Raw genomic sequence first — 25353 nt, 5'->3', positions numbered from 1 at the left:
GAGGTCATCTTGTGGCTCAGACCAGTGAGGGGAGGAGTATGAGGATGCCTTCCTCTGCTTCCATAGAGGGGTGCTCCTCCTCCAGCATTTACCCCTGCTCTTCCAGAGTGCTCCCCAAGCTCTGGTGGAGGAGCTCTGTGGTAGAGCTCTTGCCTAGTTTGCAGGGAGCTGTGTCACAAAAACAAACAAAAACCTACTTCGGAGCCAGGTGAGGTGACTCATGCCTGTAATCCCAGTGGTCAGGTAGTTAAGATCAGTGGGCCATGGGCTCTACACGCCTTTAATCCCAGCACTGAAGGCAGAGGTAGGCGGAGCTCAGATTTCCTGGTCTGCATAGCAAGTTCCGGACCAGCCAGAGCTGCACAGTGAGACCGCGTCTGAAAAACCAAACCCAACCAAAAACCAAAAAGGAGAGGGATCAAGGAAGACACCGGAAATTAGCTTCTGGCTGCCACATGTGCAGGTGAAAACACAGACTGACAGACAACACACAGACAGACAGATACACACACACACATAGATACACACAGATACACACACAGGCAAACACAAGACTACACAGACACACACAGATACCCACACAGGCGTACAGACACATATTCAGACACAGAGACACAGATATACACACAGACACACAAACAGACAAACACATACAGATATACACAGACACATGCAGACACAGACAGATACACAGACATACATGCAGATACATACACACACCACATATGCACACATGCAGACAAACAGACACAAACATAAACATATACAGATACACATGCGCATGCACACACACACACACACACACACACACAAGAAGTTGGTTCTGGGGGCTGGTGAGATGGCTCAGTGGGTAAGGGCACCCGACTGCTCTTCCAAAGGTCCAGAGTTCAAATCCCAGCAACCACATGGTGGCTCACAACCATCCGTAACGAGATCTGGCTCCCTCTTCTGGAGTGTCTAAAGACAGCTACAGTGTACTTACATATAATCAATAAATAAATCTTTAAAAAAAAAAAAGAAGTTGGTTCTGTCATTCAGGGTCCTGGTGTAAAGTGCTTGTTGCCATTCTGACCTAGGGACAGAGCCAGGAACATGAGGGCGGTTTTGACATGTGTTACAGAGATAGCCTGTGTGTAGAATCATTGTCCTGTCCTGCTGTCCTGTGAGAATTACCCCTGCTGCCTGTGGCTGAACCCTAATTACTGTAGAGTGTCCGTTGCAAGTCTATTCACTGGCTTACCTCTTGATGGCCGCCAAGCTCAGTTCCCATTCGTGGACGACACCACCTTTACACCCATGGACTCGTGCACGGATGAGGAGTTTTGAATCGGTTCTGTGCACTCTTGTCTTGAGACATGGTCTCTCCCACTAACCCGGACCTTGCAGGCTTCCAGCCTCTCCCTCCCTTGTGTTGAGGTCACAGGTGTGTTGTGACCAACATGTCTGCTTGCCTGGGCTATCTCAGTACCCGTGTAGTTTCTTCACCCCACCAGTAGAGGGCACACTCTTGCAGAGTGTGATATTGTGTTGTGTCCACTATGGGTGGTTTGTGGATAGCCAGCTTTCCGTTGGCCACGGAGGCCTCTGTGCATAGCCCATCTCCATCACTCCTTGCTAGGAGGCCATTGGTGTTCGTGCAGTGGCTGCGAGCACAGTGCTTATGGGCTTCGGTTGGTATTCCAGATCTCTAGTGAGGCTGAGCATTTTAAAGTGTCTGTATGTGCATGTACTCGGGGAGCCCACAGGTCAATACTGGGTGTCATCCTTAACTGCTCTCCACCTTGGTTTCTGAGGCAGGGTCTCACTGAGTCTGGAGGTAATCGATTTAGCTAGTCTGGCTGGCCAGCACATCCCAAGGCTCATGCTGTCTCCTCCTCCTCACAGCTGGGGTTACAGGCGTCTGCTGCTGCCCCTGACTGTGGGTATTGAGGATTGAACCCAGGTCCTCACGACTGTGTCGAAGGCCTGACACACTGGGCCAGTTCCCAGAATTCCACGGCTGCATAGCTGCTTGCCTGACATTTGTGAGACCCTGGGTTCAACTCCTACAAGTTCATCCTTTTTCTCTTAAATTTTTACTTTATCACTACTGTTATTGGCTTATTTATTTAATTTTTATGAGACAGAGTCTCATTATGTTGTCTTGGCTGGCCTGGAACTTTCTACGTAAACCAGGCTGGCTTTAACTCACAGAGACCCACGGGCCTCTCCTGCCATGGGCTGGGATTTAAGTGTGTGCTCCTGACGGCTTTGCTTTTGTCTATGAGGCAAAAACTCCATGCATGTCTGTGCACTATGTGTGTGCAGTCCCCTTGGAGGCCAGAAGAGGGCGCTGGAGCACCTGGAACTGGAGGTCCAGATTGAGACACTTGTCCTAGAGTCCCCGCAAGAGCAGCCAGAGCTCATAACTGCCAAGCCATCTCTCCAGGCCCCATTTTCTCTTTTTCATTTAAAAATTCCTTTTTAAAAAATGTGTCCCATTTCTTGAAAAATGATGTGAATATTAGTGTTTTTAAAAATTCCATGGTTTTAATTATTTAGAAAAAATTACTTATTTTTAATTGTGGTGAAATATACTTAACAAAACAATCGTCCTCACTGGGGTTGGAGAGACCCCAGTTAAGAGCACTGGCTGCTCTACAAAGGGCGGAATTTGGCTTTCTAGCACCCACCCTGGGGAGCCTGCATGGCTGTGATTTCAGCTCCAGGGGCCTGCAAGTCTCTCCTAGCCTCTGAGGGCACCCACGGTCTTGTGCACAGGTCCATACCATGATTAAAAGTAAAAAAACAAATCTCTTAAAGAAAAAGAAAGATTCCACCCCCCCTCTCTCACTCACTCTTTCTCTCTCTCTCTCTCTCTCTCTCTCTCACACACACACACACACACATACTGAGAAGGTCAGGGTGGCCTTGAACTCCTGACCTTTCATTCCCACTCTGTCCTCACCGTTATCCTGCGTTCAGCTCTGTGGTGTTCGTGGTCCTTGTGCAGCCATTGCTCTGTTACCCACCTCCTCCTCCTGCTTTAGTGTCTGTGACTCTGGCCTTTTAGGAACTTCCTGTCGGTGTCCTTTCCTGCCTGGTCTGGACAGTTAGGGTAAAGTCCTTGAGGTACATGTGTGTTGTATGTATGGTGAGCGTCAGGCAATCAATCTCTGTGTATCTGTCTGTCTCTGTTTCTCTGTCTTTGTCTCTGCCTGTCTCTGTCTCCACTCCGCCCCCCGCCCCTGGCCTCATTCTGGTTCTGTCTGTTTATTTCCAGACAGGGCCTAATTCTGTATCCCTAGCTGGCCTCGAACTCACTGTTCAGCCCAGGCTGCCCTCCAGCTTGGCAGCAGTCTTCCTGCCTCAGCCTACCAGCTGCTGGTATCAGGGCCCCACTGTGCACTGCTTCAGAGGGGCCCTCCCCTCCCCTTCCCCTCCCCCTCCCCCTCCTCTCCCCTCCCCTCCCCTTCCCTCCCTCTCTCCCCTCCCCTCCCGTCCTCCCTCTCTCCCTCCCTCCCCCTCCCTCTGTATGGTTTATTACATATGCTGCCAGAAGCAGGCTGGGTAGTAACAGTGTCACCTGCAGCCCCCTTCCTTCCTGGAGTGTGGCTTCCCTGTGCCTTCTGATGTGATGATGTGGCTTTTTTTTTTTTTTTTTTTTTTTGGTTTTTCGAGACAGGGTTTCTCTGTATAGCTCTAGCTGTCCTGGAACTCACTCTGTAGACCAGGCTGGCCTCAAATTCAGAAATCCACCTGCCTCTGCCTCCCGAGTGCTGGGATTAAAGGCGTGTGCCACCACACCCGGCTTGCTCTTTTTTTTTTTTTTTTTTTTTTTTGGTTTTTCGAGACAGGGTTTCTCTTTATAGCTCTGGCTGTCCTGGAGCTCACTTTGTAGACCAGGCTGGCCTCGAACTCAGAAATCCGCCTGCCTCTGCCTCCCGAGTGCTGGGATTAAAGGCGTGTGCCACCACACCCGGCTTGCTCTTTTTAATATAAATTTTATTATTACTGTTTTTGAATCCCCTGGAACTGGAGTTATCAATAGTTGTAAGCCACCATGTCACCATGTGAGGGTCTGGGAGTCAAAACCGGGTCCTCTGCAAGAGCAACAAGTGTTCTCAGCCCTCGAGCTACCTCTTCAGCCCCCAGCTAAGCACCTTTAAAACCTACTCATTCTGCGGCTGCAGAGATGGCTCAGTGGTTGGGGAGGGCTTGCTGTCTTTTGCAGAGGATCTGAGTTGAGATTCCAATACCTATTGCCTCTAATGCCATCATTAGGGTATCCAGTGCTCCAACCATGTGGCATGCGTGTGTGTATATGTATATATGTATACGTATGTATATGTGAAAATAAATGTCTAAAAAATGCTTATCTCTAGGGCTGAGGACGTGGCTCAGTGGCAGAGTGTGAGGCTCTGGGTTCCATCTCAGTACTAAGAGACATCACAGAAAAGTGTATTTCTAGGTTTTCTCTGAGACCTGCTGAGACCTGTAGTGCCTGGGAGGTTTCTCATCTGAGGGTGTCTGTGACCACCTCTAGTGCTTGTCATTCACCCTGGGGGTGGCACAGATCTAGAGTCCACGTGGCCTCTCATCTTCCACTTCCTGAGGGCTGTGTCGATGGAACCCGGAACTTTCATGCATGCCGTGAAAGCGCTCTCCCATCTGATCCCCATGCCCAGCTCTGCCCGGGCTTCTCACAGTCAGTGACTGGGCTTCTGTGGCAGCTCTTACCCTGGGTCTCCAGGAAACTCCTCAGCTTTTCCTCCTGGCCTGTGATATGTGAGCTCTTGGCTTCCTTGCCCACTTCCTGTCTCCCTTCGTCCCTGAAGTTTGTGGAAAAGATTCTGAACCCTAGAGATCTGACACAGCTGCCTTTGGCCAAAGCACATTGCACAGCGCAAGATACTGCTATCCCATAAGACCTCACTGACACCGTGTGTGGCTAGGGCGAAGGGAGGGTCTCTGCAGGGCAAGCAGATGGATCTGACATGTTCTGGGAGTTTCCAGGAAGATTCAGGACCAGGGCAGGAAGGTGTCTCACATCCTCTTCCTCTCTCGGGTGTGAGGATGGTTCCTGTCCATCCAAGGTCTGACTCTTCAGTGACATGTGACGTTCCTTCCATGGGGCCAGCCTGCCTTCAGAGTTGAGTGTAAGGGGCCCGGGCACACTTCTCTTTTGGAGGATCAGAGTTCAGTTCCCGGGTCAGGCAGCTCACAGTTGCCTGTAACTGCTGCTCCCGGGGAGCTGACAGCCTCTTCTGGCCTCAGGCACCTGCACCCACATGTGTACCCCACCACCACCACACACATAATTTAAAATGAAGTCTTACAAAACTAAGTTGGGTAGACAGCGGGAGGCTGGGGAATAACTGAGGAGAGGTGCTTACCACCAACTCTGACTGTGGAGGGCCTGGGGGTGAGGTGGAAACTCAGGACCTGGGAAGTAGGAGGACAGACAGACATCAGCTGTGTCCTGAGGGGTGAGCGCTCCTATATGTGGGGTGCATCTTAGTAGAAGGACTGCCTGCATGCTGGGGGGGGAGAGGCGGGCTTGGTATGGGGCCCCGAAGTGTTCTTTGCTTAAGGAATTGCTGCTTGCCCCTCCCTCCCTCTTCCTCCTCCTTCTCTTCCTTCTTCCCTTCCACTTCCTCCTCCCCCTCCCCTCTTCCTCCTCTTCCCTCCTCCCCCTCTTCCCTTCTCCTCCCCCTCCTCCCTTCTCCCCCCTCCTTCCTCTTCCTTCTCCCCTTCTATCCCCTCTTCCCTCCTCCTCCCTCTCCCCCTCTTCCCATCCCCCTCTTTCCTCCTCCCCTCCTCCCCCTCCTTCCTCTTCCTCTTCTTCTTCTTCCTCCTCCTCTCCCCCTCCCCCTCTTTCTTTTCCTCCTCTTCCCCTTCCCCTCCCCCTCCTCCATGAAACTAGCCTTTCTCTACTTCTCCCCTCAATAGTTCAGGACCTCTGAACCCCATAGGCTGATGGGAGAACTTATCTGTTTTAGATTCCCAGGGCCTGATAGCCAGCTCTGACCTTGAGAGGGACATGATCTTAGGGAGAACATGATGGGACTATAGGAGGAGGGTCCTGTCCTTGTGACTTCTTCATGTTCTCTGCCCCCATGCCCCGCGCTCTCCTGGTAAAAATCTTCTGGCCCCCCCAGAGTTTGTGGTCTGATGATCAGCGGCGGCTTCCCCGAGGCCGCGGCTCTTCCGATGTTGGGGTGCTCGGTGCAAAGGCTGCTCGCTCTCTCAGACCTTGGGATGCTCACACGCACAGCCCCTGGAGAACATTCTTCCTTTCCATCAGACTTTAGGCTTTTCCAACTGAGGCCTCCTTTGGCTAAACAGAAATTCAGGATACCGTTTTTTTTGTTTTTTTTTTTGTGAAGTTTGGGCTTACAAAAGTGACAAGCTTCCCCCCTCCCCCAGTGTGTCTACATTTAGAGATTTATTTCTGATATGGTAGCACAGTGGATTGTGTAATCATTTCTCAAATAAGGAAGCTGCATATAGACCATACCAGTTAAAGTTTAACGTCACACACCTACATTACAAGGTCAGTCGTAACATTCAGAAGTTAAAAGTTAGCCCTGTACTCAAAAATGCCATGAAGCGATGGATAGGAAAAGAAAATGAAAGTTTCAATCTCAGAAAAAAACAAAAAATGGAAAATACCAAGATAAAATGTAAATATTCCAATAATTAATCAAATGTGAATAGCTTAAACTCACTTAGAGAGATGTTAGTAATTATAAAAATGAGAAAAATGAATAATTAATAATTCTTATGAAGCCCTAAGCACTCTCATGGTGCAAATATGATCTTTGTGTGAAAGTTACTCAGACTATGATAATCTGGTTAGGTTTATAGTAAATAACTGAAATTTTGTCATATGTCGTGGTTATATTTGATTAGCAATTTTCTTAGGTTACAAAAGACCTAGAGATCAGCGAAGCAGACTTCTGAGTACACTTGCATTCCTCCAGTCAACGGATTAATCTCTCAAAGAATCACAGGAGCCTGGCATTAGTAGCAGTTGGTGAATATAGGAAGGATGACTTAGGGAAAGAATACATAACTTGGATCATGCCTTTGGGATGTATCGTAGTAAGATTTCTTATGGGAATGACAGGTATTTTGCTTCTTGGTCAAAATGAAAATTTCAGTAGCAGTTTGTGTCTCTGGACCGTGAGTTTGTCCTGACTGGAGTCCAGAGGCTGAGAGGCGGGGCTTGCTGAGCCTGGGTCTCCAGGGAGCCGGTAGTGCTGGTATCTGTCTATAGGGCGGAGGGAGAAACTGAGCAAGCTGTGGTGTTAGGAAAACAGTCCAGCCTGCGGGGATGATCTAGCCTTACAGTTAGATATCTGAGTCATCCAAGAGATGAAGACAAACCGGGGAAGTGGGGAGGTCTGTTAAGGAATGAGGCAGGTGTGAACATCTGTCCACATCTGCAGAGTGAGGCCAAGAACCTCTGGTCACCTTGCTAGAGGGAGAAGGGCGTCTGTCCTCCCCCAAGTGAACACCTTCTCTTCCTACCCTGTTTCCTGAGACCCCAGTGTGTGTGTGTGTGTGTGTGTGTGTGTGTGTGTGTTCCAGGAGCTTTTGTTTCAGCGAAGCTGAAAGGCCTAAGCCCTACTCTTCCATTCCCCTTGGGGCTGGGGTAATAGTGTTGTGTGGATGCCCCCCTGCCTCCGTTTGTTACATGGATGCTGGGTTACATTGCCACATGACTGCTCAGTCAATGCTCCTAAGCACTGAGCCATCTCTTCAGCCCCTGAGGTATCAGCTTCTATCCTCTTCTGTCCTGTTCTACCTAGTGGGCAGGAAGCTCTGAGCTCTGACTGGGCCCTTATCTCTTCCTATCCCACCCAGATTGCCTCTTCAAAGTGTGCCCCATGAACCGCTACTCCGCACAGAAACAGTACTGGAAAGCCAAGCAGACTAAACAGGACAAAGAGAAGATTGCTGATGTGGTATTGCTGCAGAAGCTGCAGGTATGCATACGGCTGCACGGTAGGGCCTCTCCTCGACAGGGCTACTGCAGGCCTCGTGCATGCGAGGAGAGTCTCAAAAACACTGAGCGGCGAGGCTGCTGGAAAGGGCCATGAGTCGGGACAAACAGGAAGAGAAGTGCCCATCTAGGCAGGCACCCAGAGTCTGTGCAAGTCTTTCCTGCCCTGAGTCAGGGCACATGACTCAACGATTAGATATGAGCCACCCAGACAGCCACTCAGGGATTCGAGTCACTCCTGGAGGTATGTCTCCAGGGAACCTAATTTGAGAGCCGTGGGTCTAGCCTTCGCTCCCATTTGCTTTATAGACCTGTATTGCCCGCGCTTTTGTGTGTCCCCCTGGTAAGAACACGCTCAGGGCAACCGGAATCTTCTGCAGCACAAGCTTTATTGCTTACCCCATCAGGAGCCAGTGGAGAAGAGAGCCAGAGAGAGAGATAGAGAGATATAGAGAGATCTAGAATGGCGGAAACCCATCCCTTTTATGGAGGACTGTCCTCCGCCTCGGACGTGTCGCTCCCTAATTGGCTGCAGCCCATCGGCCGGAGTTGTCGTCACAGGGAAGGCAGAGCACATGGGGTGGGAAACTACCCCGGCACATGCGAAGCTTGCTTGTTTACTACTTAGAACACAGGTGCCAGTGCCATCAGTGCCATCTTGTAATGGCCAATGTGAGGGCGGCTCCTTACAGACCTGGAGCTCAGAGCTCCTCGACAGGACCGGTCAGCCCACACTGTGAGTCTGGAGTCCAGCTAAGGCAACCCCTAGGTCTTTGATGTCTCTTGTGTTTCTTGGTTACATGTATAGAGCTGAGGTGCTGGGCCTGGTGATGAAGGGCCATGGACTCCTGTGAGTGGAGACTCAGCTCATATTCTGAGTTTCTCCTAACAACGCTGAAGTCTAGCCCTGGTCTTGACATCGGCCATGGGAAACTTGGACTAGGGTCAGCAGCTTGTGTGTGCCTCTGAGCCCCTTGTCCTGTGGGTGTGGGACTAAAATAGGGTCTGGGTGGATCCCTCCCTGTAGCTGTGACCTGTCCATGGAGGGAGGCCTGGAAGGGCTGCCCGAGCTCTGGTCCTCAGGGTGGGGCCATTTCTCAGGCTGAGCTGATGGCTCACATCTGAGCCTCAGGGTCAGAGCCCCACACTGTAGCTTTGTGGAGGGACGTGTGGCAAATGCAAGGCCCTGCGGCAGCCACTGTAGCCCTCCCTGGCCTGGTTTTAGCACTGAGGGGCAGGAAGCACAGAGGGACCACTGTGCTCAGGGTGTGCTTGTCTGATAGAGGAGGCCTTTCCTCGGGGAGGTTCTGGGTGGATGGCAGATTATGAGAATCCCCTGAGAGGTAATGGTGCTCAACCCTGAGGCCGCCTGGGCTGGTGCAGCATCAGGAAAGGGAAGGGGCTCTCTGGAGGGGTCAAGGAAGGAGTGGGAAGTGGCCTTTGCCCTGCTTAGCCTGAAGTGGAGGTATCCTGGAGAACGGGGTAGGATGGGGTGGGGTAGGGAGCACGTTCAGGTTTTAAGTAGCTGAGGCATGAGGCTCAGGGTCCTGTGGGACAGTGCCCGCCAGGATGGGGTGAACTGTCAGGCCACTGGCTGCTCTCTGCTTCTAGGCCATTGCTTTAGTGGAAGGGATTTTGTCACCCCATGAAGAGCCTCCTGGTTGCAGCACTTGAGACGGGTCCAAGTGCACGCACACATGCACACGCATATAGCATGTACATGCAGGCATCTCCCTCTGAGAGGAGCAGCTTCTGAGCCTTCCCTGCCCTGTGTGTCTGCAGCATGCAGCCCAGATGGAGCAGAAGCAAAATGACACAGAGAACAAGAAGGTGCACGGGGACGTGGTGAAGTATGGCAGCGTGATTCAGGTGTGCCTTGGCGCAGAGCGCCACTCCCTGCCTTCGTGTGTGCACGTGTTTGTGTGCATGTGCATGCATGTGTGTATGTGTGTGCATGTGTGAGTGGGTATGTATGCTATCTCTGTGTGTGTATGTATTTTTTTTTTTTTTTTGGTTTTTCGAGACAGGGTTTCTCTGTGTAGCCCTGGCTGTCCTGGAACTCACTCTGTAGACCGGGCTGGCCTCGAACTCAGAAATCCGCCTGCCTCTGCCTCCCAAGTGCTGGGATTAAAGGTGTGTGCCACCACCGCCCGGCGTGTGTTTATGTATATGTGTGTGTGTATGTGTACATGTCGTGTGTATGTGTCTGGGTGTGCATGTGCATGTATGTGTGTGTCTGTGTGTGCATGTATATATGTGTATGGGTGTGCTCACGTGTATGTGTGTGTGTGTGTGTGGTATTTGTATCTCCGACTGCACTTTGGTATTGTGCCTAGGGGAGTGTTTTTAGCTTAGGGGTCATGAGCTCATACATAGCTAGGGTCTCATCTCAGTGTGGCCCTGCCATTCCTAAAGTGCTGTGACGTCAGACAAATTCCTTAACTCCCTATGCCTCATTTACTCACTTGCAACCCACCCAGTGGGGTCTGGGGAGATGGCTCAGTGCCTAAGAGCACTTGCTGCTCTTTCAGAGGACCCTTCCAGCAGCTCACATAGAGCTGCTTACAAGTATCTGTAACTCAAGTTCCAGGGGATCCACTGCCCCCTTCTGGCTCCTGTGGGTACTGCATGCACACGGTGGCCATACATCCATGCAAGAAAAACCTTTATACACATAAAGTGAAAATAAATCATAAAGCCAGCTAGTGATAGCGTTTGCTATATCAGGTTTGATGGAGGTGATGTGGGAATGAAGGTAGACAGGCATCTTCAGAAGCAGATTTGTTGCTTTAATAAGAACAATCTAAGTCTTTCAGGAATGAGACAGCGTGGGGCTTTAGTGGGTCCGTTCCCCTGCCGCCTCAGAGATACCTCTCAGAGATAGTCCATCCTCTGATTAGAAGCTTCTGGACCCTAGCAGCTCACCAGCATTATCAATGGAGTCAACTTTCCAGGGCAAAGCTTCTGAGCCCACCTAAGGCTTTAACCCTTGCCCCTGGGGATTGTTGGAAGATTCTGTGTTCGATTAACCAGGGCTGGGGATGTAGTTTAATGGGTAGAGTGCTTGCCTGGTGTAAGCAAAGCACTGGGCTTATCCCTAGCATCTCATAAATAGGCCAGGTGGTGCTCGCCTGTGATCCCAGCGCTCGCGCAGGAAGTGCAGGGAGGAGGGTGAGAAGTCTCGGGTCATCCTGGACTATGTTTAGGGACAAGATGACAGGAGCTAAGGCATGCATAATTTGTGTGTCTTCGTGGAGGTGCGGGATGAGCCAAGACCTGTGCATGCTTGGCAGGTCGTCTCCCGCTGAGCTGCACACAGACCTGGCGTGCGGTGTTGAGACTAACTGCTCCCCTGTGACAAGGTGTGCGTGCTTGTGGCTGTTTGTGACTCTGTGTATCCTCCTGTGATAATACATCTGACACCCTGTGTGACCAAGGGCCCAGCGTCCTTCTCCTCCTCAAGGGCCTGGCCTCTCAGGCCTGGTGACCTCACTCCAGCCCCACCTGTGCCTTAGCTTCTGCATATGAAGAGCAACAAATACTTAACCGTGAATAAGCGGCTGCCAGCCCTGCTGGAGAAGAATGCCATGCGGGTGACTCTGGATGCTACGGGCAATGAGGGCTCCTGGCTCTTCATCCAGCCCTTCTGGAAGCTTCGGAGCAATGGGGATAATGTGAGCACGGAGGGGCCCAGGCGGAGGTGTGGACCATACTCCAGAGGTTCTAGTCCTTTCTTAGAAGGGACACAGAGCAAAGGGATAGAACCCTGGAGGGAAATGTGCCTCTGTTCTCACCTACCTTGCCCCGTCTGTCCCCCAAAGGTGGTCGTGGGGGACAAGGTGATCCTGAATCCTGTCAATGCTGGGCAGCCCTTACATGCCAGCAACTATGAGCTTAGTGATAATGCTGGCTGCAAAGAGGTGAGTGGGGTTGGGGGTGTGTGGGGCACGTCCTGGGGCTGAGGGCTGGTCACAGACCCCTGGCTGTGTGGGTGTCCCTCCCTCAAATGTCCCAGGACCCTGAGCCTCACTGTTTCCCAACCTTGCCCCTGACCCGGGGGTGGGTGTGTTTGATTTCATCTTTGCCCCACTCTCTGGCTGCCACAAGGGTCTGGCCTCACCTTGGCTGCGGGGAGCACCCTGAGCCACCTACGACAGGAGCTGGGATGGCTTCCCCTTTCGCCTTTCCCCTCCTTGGTCTTCAGCACTGTCCACTGTAGGCAACTGGCTCTGCCAGCCGTGCCACCAGCCTGCTGCCCCCCGCAGGTCAACTCTGTCAACTGCAACACCAGCTGGAAGATCAACTTATTCATGCAGTTCCGGGACCACCTGGAGGAGGTGCTGAAGGGGGTAAGTCCGGAGCCCCTCCCCCTCAGGCCCCTTCCTCTTCCCAGGAAATGACCACCTCAGCTCTGTAACCCCTTAAGCTTCCCTCTACCCCCGGCACGTCCCAACGTGTCCCCGCTGTCTCTTCTGCCTCATTTTCTTCTTTGGAGTCCTCCCTGCCCTGTCTGCCACCTCAGTGTGCCCAGATCCCTTGAGCAGCCTTTCCTGTCTCTGGTTTTTGTTCTGTGGGCCCCACGTTGTGCCCCGAGCTTTGGCAGGGAGAGGCTGCTCCTGCCTGCCGTCAGGGCTCAGGGCCTCTTCTCTGTCCCCAACAGCTGATGTGTGTACTTGGGAGAGGAGGAGGGGCTGGGGGAGGGCAGCTTGCTACACCTGCAGTGAATACATATTGAGGCAGGGGATGTTTGTGAAGCCTAAAAACCAAGTTTCTGGTGGAGAGGCAGGCTAGGGGTAGGGTAGAGTGTGAGGCACTCCAGTTGGAATAGTCTGGGAATCCTTGAGGATGCTGGGCCTCAAAGCAGGTTCCTTGAGGGGGGCCGCCCTGCCCAGAAGCCACAGGCACACAGTTTGCTTCTTCCTGTCTGTGGTTCCAGGGTCTGCCTCCCTTGTCCTTCTCTTGGTCCCCGCTCTCCCCAGCAGACTGTGTTGTTCAAGTGCTTCCCCTCTCTGTCCACTAGGCCTTCATATTGTCCCAGCATCAGTCAGAACTCCCCATTCCTCCCCCACCCCACCCCACACACACAAAGCCTCCCTGTGGCACATTTGAGCACAAATAAAACAAGCCCTCAGGCTCAGCTCTGTGCCATGTCCACTGCTCTTCCAGAGGTCCTGAGTTCAATTCCCAGCAACCACATGGTGGCCTACAACCATCTATAATGGGATTTGATGCCCTCTTCTGGTGTGTCTGGACAGCTACAGTACACTCATATACATAAAATAAATAAATCTTAAAAAAGAAGAGAGAGAGAGAATGTTAAAAGAAGAAGGAGGAGGAGGAGGAGGAGGGAGTGTCCATGCCACCTTCCTGGACTTGGTTATTAGAGGGGCTTGGAAGTTGATAAGGGTGGGAGGTGCCAGGCGGGTTGGAATTTGGGAAGCTGATGTAGAGGGGTATAACAGCATCCTGCTGTCCTGTGGCCGGAAGCTTCTCCCTCTCAGCTCACCTTCCTGGATAAGCAACAGGAGTCCTGCCGGCCACATCTGAGGGACCAGGCCCTACACAGGGTCCCTGAGCCTAAAGGTATATCTGTGAACATCTGACTCCATGTTCTAACCCCACCCACCCTCAGGGAGACGTGGTGCGGCTGTTCCACGCGGAGCAGGAGAAGTTCCTGACCTGTGATGAGTACAGGGGCAAGCTGCAGGTGTTCCTGCGGACCACGCTCCGCCAGTCTGCCACCTCGGCCACCAGCTCCAACGCACTCTGGGAGGTGGAGGTGAGAACAGTGCCCCCCCTCCCCCTACATCCTAGAGAACTCTCTATAGCCAGAGGACCCGGGCACTTTGACTCCCACAGGCCTCTTGGGGTCTTTCTTCTCCTCACTCTTGCGTGCCCCCAGGTGGTCCACCACGACCCCTGCCGCGGGGGAGCCGGACACTGGAACGGTCTGTACAGGTTCAAGCACCTGGCCACGGGCAACTATCTGGCCGCTGAGGTGAGTGGGGCATCTGTGTGTGCAGGGGATGCAGCTCACACGTGTATGCTTGCTACCCATGGGCCTATGAAGAAGGGACCATGGTGGGCGCCCCTGTACAGTTCTCCCGGGAGTCATGTGGACTTCGGGCCTGGGGTAGATACCTTGTTGGAAAATACCTTCTGGGGTGACCCTGTGTTTGGTTGGGGTGTGTGTGTGCTGATAGTGTCTGGTAACCACCTCTCACCTTGTACACCTGTTTAGGAAAACCCCAGCTACAAGGGTGACGTCTCAGATCCTAAGGCAGCCGGACCGGTAAGGAGCAGGGCCAAGGGGCTTGAGAGGGATGGGGGGATGGGGAGGTAGTGGTGTGGAGACTGGAAGGGAGGCCAAGGAACCTGGGAAATAGGTAGAGGGTAGGGAGAAGGCTGCTCTGGGGCCTGAAAGGAAGGACTGGACCTAGTCTGACATGGTGGCCTCATCCCAGGGGGCCCAGGGCCGCACTGGCCGCAGGAATGCGGGCGAGAAGATCAAGTACCGTCTGGTGGCTGTGCCACATGGGAATGACATCGCATCTCTCTTCGAGCTGGACCCCACCACGCTGCAGAAAACCGACTCCTTCGTGCCCCGGTAGGTGTGTGCTGCCTGCTTGAGGCCATTTGTCTCTGGGGCCCCTGGGAGCCTCAGTTCTGAGACCCATTTGCAGCTGGCCTGTGTGCAGGACCAGCTCCGTGGGCTGCCCCCAGGTCTGCCCTGTGCTTATTATACAGATGTTTCTCAGCCTCTTGGCCCGGCCCAGCTAGGTGCTCAGGCACAAGGTGTGAACGTTTGTTCTCAGCCAGGCGGCCTGGAGAACCCAGACACTGGCTGGGGAGGTCAGAGTCCCATGCCTGTAAGGTCCTGCCAACCCGAGAATGTAGGATATCACACCTAGAGCTGCAGCTTGCTTGGTAGAGTGCTCGGCCGGCAGGCACGAAGGTCTGGGTTCCATTTCTATCAGTATGTAAGCCAGGGAGGTGGCTCATGCCTGTAATTCCAGCATGCAGGAGGCAGAGGCTATCCTCCACTGCGTAGTGAATGTGAAGCCAGCCGGGCCTTCAGGAGATCTTGTCTTTACGTAGAAGGAAATAAAGGAAATATAACAGGGTTGCGGAGATGATTCTGCAAATGAGCCATTTTCTGTCCATGGATGAACATCTGTCTGGATGTTCAGAACGCACTCGAAAGCCAGGTGCGAGGGGGGCCTGCCGCCCAGCGTGGGGCAGAGACTGGGAACCTTTGTGGCCAGCACGGCTAACTAGACGCTGTAGTTCAACAGAGACCCTGCCTCTCTATATACAAGGTGGAGGGCAATGGAGGAAGTGACCCAATGCCAACCCCCAGCCATGAGCACATACGTGCACTCAAATCTCTGTATACCGTGAACACGTGGGAACATGCAGGTGCACACGCATGCTCACATGCATGTGCGCACACACACACACACACACACACACACACACACACGTGTGCATGCCTCAAGACAGAATTCTGTGTCATCCCGGCCTTAGTGTCTTCTAGCCATGAGTCCTCACTGCCTTGGTCTGTCATCTGTAAATCAAGTGTCTGTCACTAGGATTCCTGGGAATTCATGAACTGTTAGCCCCTGGTCTCTTACCTGACACTCTTGGGGCTTGCTTTGTCTGGGTGCATTCTCACCCCATGTACACCAGCGAGCATTAGTTTAAGGGTGCACCAAGGTCTGTGTGTCTCAGAGCATAGCAGCAGAGGCAGGGCCCCCATTGTTGGTACCCATACTGTGGAGGTGTGGGGTGCAGAGAAAGAGGATGCTATGGGGAGTGGTGAGCAGAAAGCAGCCACGGTGTGTGGCACCGTCGCGTGGCACCGTTGCTCATCGGCTGTGTCCTCTTGCCTAGGAACTCCTACGTGCGGCTTCGGCACCTCTGCACCAACACCTGGATCCAGAGTACCAACGCGCCCATCGATGTGGAGGAGGAACGGCCTATCCGGCTCATGGTGAGAGCCCTTGTGCTATGTGTGGGGCTGGGGCCTAGGCTGCATCATGGCCCTGGCATCCCGCTGACCCTTGTCTCCGCAGTTGGGCACATGCCCCACCAAGGAGGACAAAGAGGCCTTTGCCATTGTGTCGGTTCCCGTGTCGGAGATCCGCGACCTGGACTTTGCCAATGACGCCAGCTCCATGCTGGCCAGCGCCGTGGAGAAACTCAACGAAGGCTTCATCAGCCAGAACGACCGCAGGTACGCTGGGATGGGGATGGGGTTGTGGGCAGTGTGGGGTCCAGGGAGGGCAGGCTGGCAGGGTCAGAGTGAGTCTGCCTGCCTATGTGAGCACATGCTGGCAGGCCCCCTGGGAGCTGGCCCCTCAGTTCTTCATGCTTCTGGTGTGACCCTTCGCCAGGTTTGTCATCCAGCTGTTGGAGGACTTGGTGTTTTTTGTCAGCGATGTTCCCAACAATGGGCAGAATGTCCTGGACATCATGGTCACCAAGCCCAACCGGGAGCGGCAGAAGCTGATGCGGGAGCAGAACATACTTAAGCAGGTGTGTGTGCTCTTCAGGGGCTTATAGCTCTCCAGCGGGGCTCATGGCTCTCCCGTGGGGCTCATGGCTCTCCAGCGGGGCTCATGGCTCTCCAGCGGGGCTCATGGCTCTCCAGTGGGGCTCATGGCTCTCTAGTGGGGCTCATGGTTCTCTAATGGGGTTCAGGCCTCTTACTGAAGGTGTAATGGAGTGGGTGTGGCTCAGTGGGAGATAGCCTTCCTGGAATCCTCCAGGCATGATCTGGGGCATGGCTAGGTTAGAGTATCTGCCTAGAATACATCAGTAAAGAGCTAGGGGCATGGATCACTGGTAGATGCCTGCCTAGAATTTTCTATCAGGGGTCTGGGAAGATGGCTCAGTCGTAGATGCTAGAATTGACCAATGTGGGGCCCAGGGTGTGGATCAGGGGTAGAGTCCTTGCCTAGATCCAGCCATTGGTAGAGGTAGGGATTTGGGCCCACGGTAGAGCACATGAGAACCTACCAATGAGGAGCCAAGGATGTAGATCAGGAATAGAGCCCTTGCAGCAAGCAAGCAAGCAAGCAAGCAAGCAAGGCAGGGGCCGAGGTGCTGTCCCAAGCATTGGAGGAAAATGTACCTGAGCCATGACCACGTGCCAGGCACTTCCTTAAGTACCCAGCAGGAACCACCTCATTTTGACTCCTCCTGCGGGAGAACTGTGGTCTTCATTATGGAGGGAGGACCCTGAAGCCCACAGAGGCTGGGATCCTGCTGAGTAAGATAGCTCCGGGTTTCTGTGAAGGGAAGCTCTGGAGTTAGGGTCAGGGCTCCTGGAATGACGAGGGGTGCAGGCAGGACAGGAGAGTCCATCTCACTCTCTACACCCCTCAGATCTTTGGCATCCTGAAGGCTCCATTCCGTGACAAGGGGGGTGAAGGACCACTAGTGCGGCTGGAGGAACTGTCTGACCAGAAGAACGCCCCCTACCAGTACATGTTCCGTCTCTGCTACCGGGTGTTACGGCACTCTCAGGAGGACTACCGCAAGAACCAGGTGGGCACTGCACAGTCCCTGCTGGACATGAGCCCTGTCTTCTCTCCTCAGCAGGGTCCCTGTGGGCACAGAGGGCAGTCAGGCACCAAGTACAGGAGGGCACCAGATGGTGGGACTGATTTCTGGGGTGCACAGAGCCTGCCCTAGGCTCTGGTGTTGCTATCTTAAAATACTGCATCTTTCTCCTCATCTTCTTTTGGTTCATTGAATTGAGATAGTGTCTCACGGTGTAGATCAGGCTGGCCTGGAACTCGCTATGCAAACCACAGAGAGATCCACCTGTCTCTGCCTCCCGAGTGCTGGGATTAAAGGTGTGTGCCACCTCCTAGTGTAAAATTTGTCACTTTTGAACCAAGCTCTCACTATTTATTTTATACCATTTAGCCAGTCTTGCTAAGCAGGCAAGGCCCTGGTAGGGCCGGATCACAGCTTAGAATCTGTGTAAGGGAATCCGTGTAAGGTAAAACCGCTGCCCTTCAGCCCTGGCAGGCTGCCTTTGCATCTCCCCCTGAAGTGAGCTTTTCAAGGCTGCTTTCTCTCCAGTGTAGACTCCTCTCCCGGGCCCACAAAATAACTGAACACAGGATGGAAGCCTGGCCTCACGGCCTTAACTGTACCCCTCTTTGGCTCAGATTCTGTCCAGTTCTCTAACTGGAAGAAATGCTTGGTTCAACTGCTTATTCTGTTATTAAAGACACCAATAGTGGTGAAAAGCTGGGGGAAGGGGAGGGAGAGGAAGGGGAGGGAAGAGAGAGAGAGAGAGAGAGACTTATTCAATGTGGCCTCATTAGTAAGAAAGATATTTAATGGGGTTTAGTGACGCCCCCCAAGTCTGTCTCTAGGAACTGACCTGTGCTCTAGGTTTAAACAGATGAGTGACTGGGACAGGGGGCCAGAGTGAAGCATCCCAGGATCTCAGCCCAGGTCCTACAATGGATTACAAGACCATCTGGTTAGGGTATAGCCTTAGCCATTTAGATGATTGCTAACATCGTGGGGGTACCTTATCCCACAGGCTCACTGTTGCTTGGGGACCCTTTCAGTCCAGTCACAAAGATGGGTCTGGTGTTCCTGAATTGCAGGATGGCTCCAGAGGCTAAGAGGTCAGGTGGGGAGAGGCAAGCAAGAGTCTGAGCCTTCGCAGAGGAGACAGGCAAGGCAGGCTAGGGATGAGGCTCAGTTGGTAGATTGCTTACCTAGCATGCACAGACGACCCCCCCCCCCCCCGTTCATTCCCAAGTGCCAGCTAAACAGGGCCTTGGTGGTAATGGCCCTGTAATCTCAGCATCCTCAAAGCAGGGGGCAGGAGGATCAGATGTCATCTCAGCTCCATAGGAGACAGACTGGGAATAAAGGCAGCAGCAACACCAGTTCTGTTAGCACCAGTTCTGTTAGCACTGTGTTGGTCCTGACCTGGGGTCAAGGCTCCATGGCCCATCCCGTGACATCCCCCCCCCCGCCCCCGTCTGCTCCCCTCTCCCCCCCAGGAGCACATAGCCAAGCAGTTCGGGATGATGCAGTCACAGATTGGCTATGACATCCTGGCTGAAGACACCATCACTGCCCTGCTGCACAACAACCGCAAGCTTCTGGAGAAACACATCACCAAGACGGAGGTGGAGACCTTCGTCAGCCTCGTGCGCAAGAACAGGGAGCCCAGGTGCCTGCCGCACACTCTCCGCCTGCCCTCCGCCCCCTCCCAGCCTCTGGTGCTGGCTTTGTTTTGAGACAGGGTTTCTCTGTGCAACCCTGGCTGTCCTGGAACTCACTCTGTAGACCAGGCTGGCCTCGAACTCACAGATACCCCTGCCTCTGCCTCCAGAGAGCTAGGATTAAAGGCGTGCGCTACGGTGCTGGGTTTCTGATGCTGCTTGTTAACTGCATGGTATATCACTTCCTTTCCAGTGCTTGGGGTGGGTGTGTGTATGTGGCTCAGTGTAGCCATAAGAGATGCAAATTCCCATTCCATGGGGAGCCCCAAGCCCTCTGCTGGCGACTGAGCCGGTGCCTGCTCTGACCCCTGACTCCATCTCTTCGCCCTGTCCCACGGAGGTGTCAGGAGCTGCTGCCCCCTGGACATCTGGGAAGGAGGGTGGGTGAGGCTTCTGGCTTGCGGCAGCTTCTGAGTCTGTTGCTGGCCCTATTGGTTCACCAGATTCCTGGACTACCTCTCCGACCTGTGTGTGTCCAACCGTATTGCCATCCCTGTCACCCAAGAGCTGATTTGCAAATGTGTGCTGGACCCTAAGAACAGTGACATTCTTATCCAGACTGAGTGAGTAGCAGCCCCATCCCCGGGGGTTTGCTGCAGCTCGGGTTAATCCTGACATTCTTTTTCTTTGTAGGTACGAGCGCAGTGCCTGTAGTGCCCGGCTTTAAGGGTGGGATGGGGTGGGGTGGGTTGAGGTGAGGTGGACGGAGGGTTGGGGGCACTGAGTGGGAAATGAGCCACAGCATCATTCTGGGAAGTGCAGAAGCAGCTTAGAGACCTGGGCTGTGCTCCTCCTACTGGGGAATGTCCATAAGGAGCACTGGGACAATCCCCTGACAGTGCTTTCACCTGCAGGCTGCGGCCAGTGAAGGAGATGGCTCAGTCTCACGAGTACCTCAGCATTGAGTACTCAGAGGAGGAGGTGTGGCTCACGTGGACGGACAGGAACAATGAGCACCACGAGAAGAGCGTGAGGCAGCTGGCCCAGGAGGCGAGGGCTGGCAACGCGCACGACGAGAATGTGCTCAGCTACTACAGGTGCCCCTGACCACCCCCCACCTCCCCCAGCGTCCCACCGTTGTCAGCAGCCTCCTGCTCCTTGTCCTCATACTTGTGTATGTGTGTTCATGTGTGTGTGTGTGTATGCACATGTATGTGTGTACTTGTGTGCACACATGTGTGCATGTATTTGTATAGGCATATATGTGCCATGACTCAGGGTTGAAACCCTCCCTCCCGTGGTATGGTTCCCAGGGCTTTGGCGGCAAACGCCCTTTACTGGCTGAGCCATTTGACTGACTCTTGTCTACTTTTTATTTTTTTCCCCGTGTGGATGTTTTAATATATATATATATATATATATATATATATATATATATATATATATATATATATATATGCCATGAGGCAGAAGAGGGCATCAGATCCCCTGGGACTGGAGTTATGGTGTGAGCCATCACGTGGGTGCTCGGACTTGAACCTGGGTGCTCTGGAAGAGCAGCTGGTATTCCGAAGCACTGAGCCTTCTCTCCAGCCCCTTCCTTTTTTTGAGATAAGATCTCACTGTGTAGACTAGGCCACCTGCTAAGTCGCCTGCTAAGTCACAGCAGTGCTGCGGCCTCAGCAGGGGTCATCACAGCTGGCCTCTGTTGTTTTCTGTTTTGTTCTGACTTCTTACTTTTGTTTTGATTTAGTTTGGTTTTGTGTTTTTTGGTTTTTTTGTTTTTTTTTTTTTTTTTGTTTTTTTTTTTTTTTTTTTTTGGTTTTTCGAGACAGGGTTTCTCTGTGTAGCCCTGGCTGTCCCGGAACCCACTGTGTAGACCAGGCTGGCCTTGAACATCATAGGGATCCACCTGCCTCTGCCTCCCGAGTGCTGGGATTGAAGGATTGTGCCACCCCTGCCCAGCTTATTTGATTTTGAGGCGGCCTCTCACATTTTAGCCCAGGCTGCTTCTCACACTTTAGCCCAGGCTAGTCTTGAACTCAAGGTGCTCCCCCGCCTCATTCTTCTAAGGGCTGGGATTATGGGTGTGGATGAGCACACCTGGCTGAGACATGTCCTATATGGGTTGTATAGAAGGCTCTTGCTAACCACAGCTGTGCTCCGGGTAGCTCTCTCACACCTCATAGCAACCCTGGGAAGTAGGTCACACTGTCCCCTGCAAAGCTGGGGAACTAGCATGGAGTGGAAGAGCTTGCCTGGTGTTTCAGGGCTAAGCCACCATTCCTACCCAGGGTGGCTTGGCTCCAGGACCCTGATGGATAACCCTGAGGTGTGTGGAGGAGGGAGAGGCATGACGTCACTCACAGAGACGCCTCTGTTATCGCTCTCATCTGAGCCTCACGTCTTTCACCAGCTGGCTCTTCCCTCTCTCCCAGCTACCTGCTTCCTGTAAGGACCTGTCCCAGCCCAGCCAGAAAACATCTGCCCTCCTTTACCAGGAGGGGTCACATCCTCTCTGTGAAGTGTTGGTCCTCACCAGGGCCATGCCTGTTACCTGCTGCCTCTGACCCAGGGCTACCTACAGGTACCAGTTGAAGCTGTTTGCCCGCATGTGCCTGGACCGCCAGTACTTGGCCATTGATGAGATCTCCAAGCAGCTGGGCGTCGAGCTGCTTTTCCTGTGCATGGCTGACGAGATGCTGCCCTTTGACCTCCGCGCCTCATTCTGCCATCTGATGCTACATGTGCACGTGGACCGTGACCCTCAGGAGCTGGTGACCCCTGTCAAGTTTGCCCGCCTCTGGACAGAGATCCCCACGGCCATCACCATTAAAGAGTGAGAGTCTGGAGGGTGGGAGGCTAGGCAGGGCGGGGTGGGGTGGGGCGGGGCATGGGGACCCTCATGCCTCCTGCTTCCATCTTTAGCTATGATTCCAATCTCAACGCGTCAAGAGATGACAAAAAAAACAAGTTTGCCAGCACCATGGAGTTCGTAGAAGATTACCTCAACAACGTGGTCAGCGAGGCCGTGCCCTTTGCCAACGACGAGAAGAACATACTCACCTTTGAGGTGGGCTGTGGATCCTTGGGGCTGGAGGGGAGTGGGGCCATGGTCCTGCCCCTCCCTACCTCTTCACCGGACCTTGTCGGTCAGGGATGGATTGTAGGATCCATGATCCCCTTTTTCTGGTGCCTTCAGCCCAGTTATCCTTGAGATAGCTGAGGTCTCCCCCAATGGACAGTTTCCCCCAGTTCAGTGCTTGGCTGAATCCACTGAACCCATCAACCAGGGTCCTGCCTTCATCCTGGTTTTCTCTGCCCTATTTGGACCCCAACAGAGCCACAGTCTCCCCCTGAACAATCATGACCTAGGGCCCCACCAAGTACATTGGTCCAACTCCACAAAGCCGCAACTCTATGTGTTGGTGTCAATACCCCCACCCCCCCACCCCCACCCCCGCAAAAAACAAGCAGGGTGCACATGTGCGTCATCAGCACACATCCCACTACCAGCTCCAGTCACCCTTCACAGCCACGCCTTTGTGTAGGGCAGCCCCACCCACTCACCTCCCTTGGGCCCACCCCCTTTGCAGGTGGTGAGCCTGGCGCACAATCTCATCTACTTCGGGTTCTACAGCTTCAGCGAGCTGCTGAGGCTCACACGCACGCTACTGGGCATCATAGACTGCATCCAGGCACCGGCAGCCATGCTGCAGGCCTACGAGGAGCCTGGTGGTGAGGCTTGGCCCCTCCTCAGTTCCTTCCTGGCCTCGCCTCAGCCCCCTCCAACCTGGTAGCTCAGGGGCTGGGAAGCCCTCAAGTCTGGCTTGTCTTAAAGGATAGGGGCTGTCAGGCTCCAGCCCTCCCTGACACCCAAGAAGCCATGCTCTTCCAAATTGAGCTGGGGTCTGGCCCCTGATTTCAGCATCGCTGGCACAGGGTCCCCTCCATCCCTTATTCAGCTTCCCACAGATTCTGGAGAGCCTGCCCACAGATGTGCACGTCTCTCCACACTCCCTGCCCGCTTTGCCTTTGGTCCGTTGTTTTCCCAGTCTTGGCATAAAGCTCGCGCGCCCCCCCCAACCCCAGCCTATACCCCCCCACACACCCCGCAAAGCTGCCTGGGTTAGCCCTGTCCCTTCTCAGCAGTTGCCTCACAGTGGTCAGAGATTGGGAAACCCTGGTGCGCATCTCTCAGTGACTCCACTTCTGTGACCCACAGGCAAGAATGTGCGGAGGTCCATCCAGGGGGTGGGGCACATGATGTCCACCATGGTGCTGAGCCGCAAGCAGTCTGTATTTGGTGCCTCCAGCCTGCCTGCTGGAGTGGGTGTTCCTGAGCAGCTAGACAGAAGCAAATTTGAGGACAATGAGCACACCGTGGTGATGGAGACCAAACTGAAGATCCTGGAGATTCTGCAGGTGCTGGTCAGGTGGGTGGGAGGTCCTGGGGTGGGGGTCACAGGGTCACAGCTGAGATCCTGGAGATACTGCAGGTGCTGGTCAGCTGGGTGGGAGGTTCCAGGGCTGGGGTCACAGGGTCACAGCTTGAGATCCTGCAGGTGCTGGGCACGTGGGTGGGAGGTCCAGGGTGGGTGATCTTAGGGTCACAGCTGAAGATCTTGGAGATCCTGCAGGTGCTGGGCAGGTTGGTGGGAGGTCCTGGGGTGGGGTGGGGGGGATCACGGGGTCACAGCTGGAGATTCTGCAGGTGCTGGGCAGGTGGGTGGGAGGTCCTGGGGTGGGGTGGGGGGGATCACGGGGTCACAGCTGGAGATTCTGCAGGTGCTGGGCAGGTGGGTGGGAGGTATGGGGTGGGGGAGGGTCACAGGGTCACAGCTGGAGATCCTGGAGATGCTGCAGGTGTTGGACAGGTGGGTGGGAGTTCCCGAGACAGGTGTCACAAGGTCACAGGGCTTTGCCAGGTTCTCCAGCCCAACCTTCATGGTTCTTGGAGCAGCACCACTGACACTCCTTGGGGGAAGAGAGCCCTACACTAAAATGCTGCTTCCTGGAGAGGGATTAGTGGGGGAGGGGGAATCCTGAAGAGGGATGGGTCCAGAGGGCACGAGGGGGGAAGTCAGAGGTGAGACTTCTGTCCTGTGAAGATAGAGGTTAGTTATGGGTGTCCCTAAACCCTGGCCCTAGGCACCTCAGTTTTCCCTCCCGGAGAGGGCTGTTGGCAGGGTAGCTATAAGGACAGGTTGGCCTGCTGACCTGGGAAGTCTATGCGTTTCCTGTTACTGTCTAGCCTGGGTGGGTTGGGGGGAGGTGGGCAGCCGCAGATGTGGGGCTCACTGCCTATGCTGAGAGGAGCACCAGCCACCATCACTGGGCCAGGAGCTGGGGGGAGAGAGGACTGACCCGTTCTGTTCCAGTGCCTTGGAGCATCCTGAGTGGCTGGATGCTAGAGCCCATTTGAGGGTTCCTTCACCCATCTTGGAGCAGCAGGGCTCCTGATGGAGACCGTTCTTCACATCACCTCTGTTTGTTTAGTTCATCCTGAACGTACGCCTAGACTACCGCATCTCCTACCTGTTGTCGGTCTTCAAGAAGGAGTTTGTGGAGGTGTTTCCCATGCAGGACAGCGGGGCAGACGGCACGGCACCCGCCTTTGATTCCTCCAGTGAGCCTTGACCCCTAGCATCTACTGCCACCACTCCACTGCCCTAACCTGTCCTTTCCACGCCCAAAAGGCATGTCCGTTGTCTCCCTGGTCACCACCACGAGGAGCAGGGCAGGGACCCTTTCTAAACGGGGAATGAGGTCCATAGGGAAGCCAGGGCTGGGGTAAACTCACATCCTACCAGGAGCTGGCCAGGGCCTGGCTTCCTGAGCTTCTGAGCTCCCTGCCCTGCTCTCAGCCTGGAGGCTCTGTATCCTCACAAAGGCCGGGCAGGTGAGAGCTTGCTGGGGCATCCTCTGCTTGAGTCTCTGGCTACCCCATCTCTCTGTCACTCTTGCTTCCCCACAGCTGCCACCATGAATCTGGACCGCATCGGAGAGCAGGCAGAGGCCATGTTTGGAGTAGGGTGAGGCTGGGTTTGGGGGCAGGCTGTCAACCTAAGGCTCATACCACGTCTTTGGACAACCTAAGTTTCCTAGGGCTGAAGGCCAGCCGTGCCCTCCACTGTATCGCCCGGAAGCCCCTCACCA

General features: G+C 53.9%; 1 protein-coding gene across 1 annotated transcript in view; it reads left to right on the top strand.

Annotated features, from left to right (window-relative positions):
• Itpr3 (inositol 1,4,5-trisphosphate receptor type 3) overlaps positions 1–25353 on the top strand; it is a 64151-nt gene that overhangs the window by 18513 nt on the left and 20285 nt on the right. The window contains exons 3-24 of the mRNA XM_021185743.3: positions 7852–7973; positions 9773–9859; positions 11506–11664; positions 11812–11910; positions 12256–12339; positions 13623–13769; positions 13893–13988; positions 14232–14282; positions 14455–14597; positions 15884–15983; positions 16066–16226; positions 16387–16528; positions 17381–17542; positions 19030–19202; positions 19698–19817; positions 20109–20291; positions 21782–22033; positions 22123–22267; positions 22791–22932; positions 23420–23619; positions 24694–24823; positions 25172–25229. Coding sequence (XP_021041402.2) covers positions 7852–7973; positions 9773–9859; positions 11506–11664; positions 11812–11910; positions 12256–12339; positions 13623–13769; positions 13893–13988; positions 14232–14282; positions 14455–14597; positions 15884–15983; positions 16066–16226; positions 16387–16528; positions 17381–17542; positions 19030–19202; positions 19698–19817; positions 20109–20291; positions 21782–22033; positions 22123–22267; positions 22791–22932; positions 23420–23619; positions 24694–24823; positions 25172–25229 — 2956 coding nt within the window. The remainder of the gene's footprint in view (positions 1–7851; positions 7974–9772; positions 9860–11505; positions 11665–11811; positions 11911–12255; positions 12340–13622; positions 13770–13892; positions 13989–14231; positions 14283–14454; positions 14598–15883; positions 15984–16065; positions 16227–16386; positions 16529–17380; positions 17543–19029; positions 19203–19697; positions 19818–20108; positions 20292–21781; positions 22034–22122; positions 22268–22790; positions 22933–23419; positions 23620–24693; positions 24824–25171; positions 25230–25353) is intronic.

Source organism: Mus caroli, unplaced genomic scaffold (assembly GCF_978045245.1).
Source record: "Mus caroli unplaced genomic scaffold, Mus_caroli_1 scaffold_18, whole genome shotgun sequence".
NCBI lineage: Eukaryota > Metazoa > Chordata > Mammalia > Rodentia > Muridae > Mus > Mus caroli.
Note: the sequence above shows the minus strand (reverse complement) of the source record. Positions and strands in the feature narration are given on the sequence as shown.